The sequence below is a fragment of the Ruditapes philippinarum genome, unplaced genomic scaffold, assembly GCF_026571515.1.
Source record: "Ruditapes philippinarum isolate M1 unplaced genomic scaffold, ASM2657151v2 ctg350_1_1_1_1, whole genome shotgun sequence".
In the NCBI taxonomy this organism is placed as follows: domain Eukaryota; kingdom Metazoa; phylum Mollusca; class Bivalvia; order Venerida; family Veneridae; genus Ruditapes; species Ruditapes philippinarum.
In genome coordinates, this window is record NW_026860384.1 from 42503 (window position 1) to 44554 (window position 2052).

A 2052-nucleotide genomic window follows, 5' to 3' on the forward strand; every position below is an offset into this window, starting at 1 on the left:
TCAAGCAATCTTTAAATTAATAATATTAATCATGCAATTTTATCTCACATTTCACTATAATGTTGTCATTGGTTTAGAAAACATATTCAATTAAAAATTATTTACAATAAGACAAGCACCATAAACAAAAGTGTGGAGATTAAAAACAAAGATATGAAAACAAAGAATAGAATATCATCGATATGGTGAACAGTAAGCTTCCTACGCTCGGGGGAACCAATTCTTGTGACCGTGTTTGACTTTGTATCAGTGTTGTTTTGTTGCGGGCTTTCGGTTTTTCGTATGTCTTCATTTTCTTCTATTGCTTCAATAGGGCTAGAGGTAACAAGTTTTCGTCTCTTACTAAGATTATAACACTGGTTATAGCGGGAAACAATGCTAGAGCTTTGTGAATCGTCGTGAATGTGTGTCGCCCTTATTAGTATAATAGATACGGATGTTATCACCACTGCAACTGTCAGTTGATAGCTTATATATATTTGAAGATATGAAATATGTTTAGGAACTCTAGGCATGGACTCACTGACCAAATTCAGCAGCACAACAAAGGTGAGGAGCAAAGACATACTGTAACTTATTCGTTCTCCACTCGCTACTGGTAACTTGAAACACAACACGATCATAAACGACAAAAGGAAAACGGGAACTATAATGTTTAGAACATAAAACAACGAGTGACGTTTAAAAGTCAAAGTTATATCAAGAAATGTTATATATATATGAATCACTCTTTTCTCAATAATTGATTTTTCTAAAGCCCATTCGCCATTTTCCTTATATAAAACACTTATAACTTGATCACGTAAAGCATCAATGAGAACTTCAGTGTCCGAAGTAGTTTTTGAAATCACGATTGTACAATGTTGAACATCAAATGGGTAGTTAGTGATGTCAATATTACAAGATGTACGGATGTTTCCTCCTGTATACCATAGTGCATCACCGTTACTTTCAACTTTAATTGGTAACATGTCCGCGCGATTTTCTGTCAGGACGTATAATGAGTCAAAGCTATTACCTGCAATAACATCGGGTATCCATGCATCTACAGGTGATACATACATTGTTTTAATCTCATTAAATTCTGATTCATTCCAAACCAAAGTTTCATATTTCCAGTTACACGCTAGAACAATGGTAGACAGTAAAACCTGTTCCTTTTCATCTATTCCTTGAATTGCCTGTAAGTTAACGTCTATTCCTACAATAACTGACTTAGACTGATTAATAACTGGTCTAATGGTTTTGTCAAAGTTTTCCTCAAGATGTCTATAAAGTCTTTTATATTCCCAGAATGTATTACCCTGGCCAATTTCTATCATTATATGACAAACTATACAGAAGAAAATATATGCAACTTCCATGTTTTCATCAAACGTAAGAAGCAGTTATAAATATTTGCTTTTGAAAAACATATAACATATTTCCTCTCCGTAAAGTTTTCTTTCCTTCTGACATTTTGTATTATGTTAATGTATATACTACGTCACTCTTTCAAAGGATCCGCTTTTAATGATAACACTTTGATTTTCTGTTTTTCAAGAGTCCCCGCTGTGTATTTAATATTATCATCGACAATATAGCTAGTGAACGCTTTTAAAATGCTTTTAATCATACTTTAAAATTATACTTTACTTCTGTCATCATCAGTGATTTTTATTAACAAGTCATTAAATTAAAGCATATATGTACGTATATAACCTTTTCGTTTTTGAAGATAATTGTTGTGTTTACAATAAAAATCCTTTTCTGGTTTCCTTGGTGGCAAGGATATTATCTAATGGCCACAACTTACTTCTTGAAGCCGCGACTTGTTTTAGCAAGTGAAAATGTTTGTTTCATCTTTCATATTCATATTTCATCTTTATCTAACTTTACAAGAGGTCACAGCTGTACTTTTGGAGTATTCACAAACAGAATCAAAGAATAAAGTATCTTTATAGAATGGACAGTTGTCTTTGAATCAGGTATCCGTCAGTGTGACATCGTAATATAACTTCAATAATAATTATCTTCAGACTCAAGTCTCTAACGGATTGAACCGGAAGCTAT

At 32.8% G+C, this 2052-nt stretch overlaps 1 protein-coding gene across 1 annotated transcript; it reads right to left on the minus strand.

The window, feature by feature from the left end:
• Nucleotides 1-1322, minus strand: LOC132759854 (neuronal acetylcholine receptor subunit beta-2-like). The gene is made up of 2 exons (XM_060751714.1): nucleotides 729-1322; nucleotides 1-9 (listed from the first exon to the last, which is right to left on the minus strand). The coding sequence occupies exons 1-2, from the start codon at nucleotides 1320-1322 to the stop codon at nucleotides 1-3; spliced, it is 603 nt and encodes a 200-aa protein (XP_060607697.1).
• Nucleotides 1323-2052: the final 730 nt, after the last annotated feature.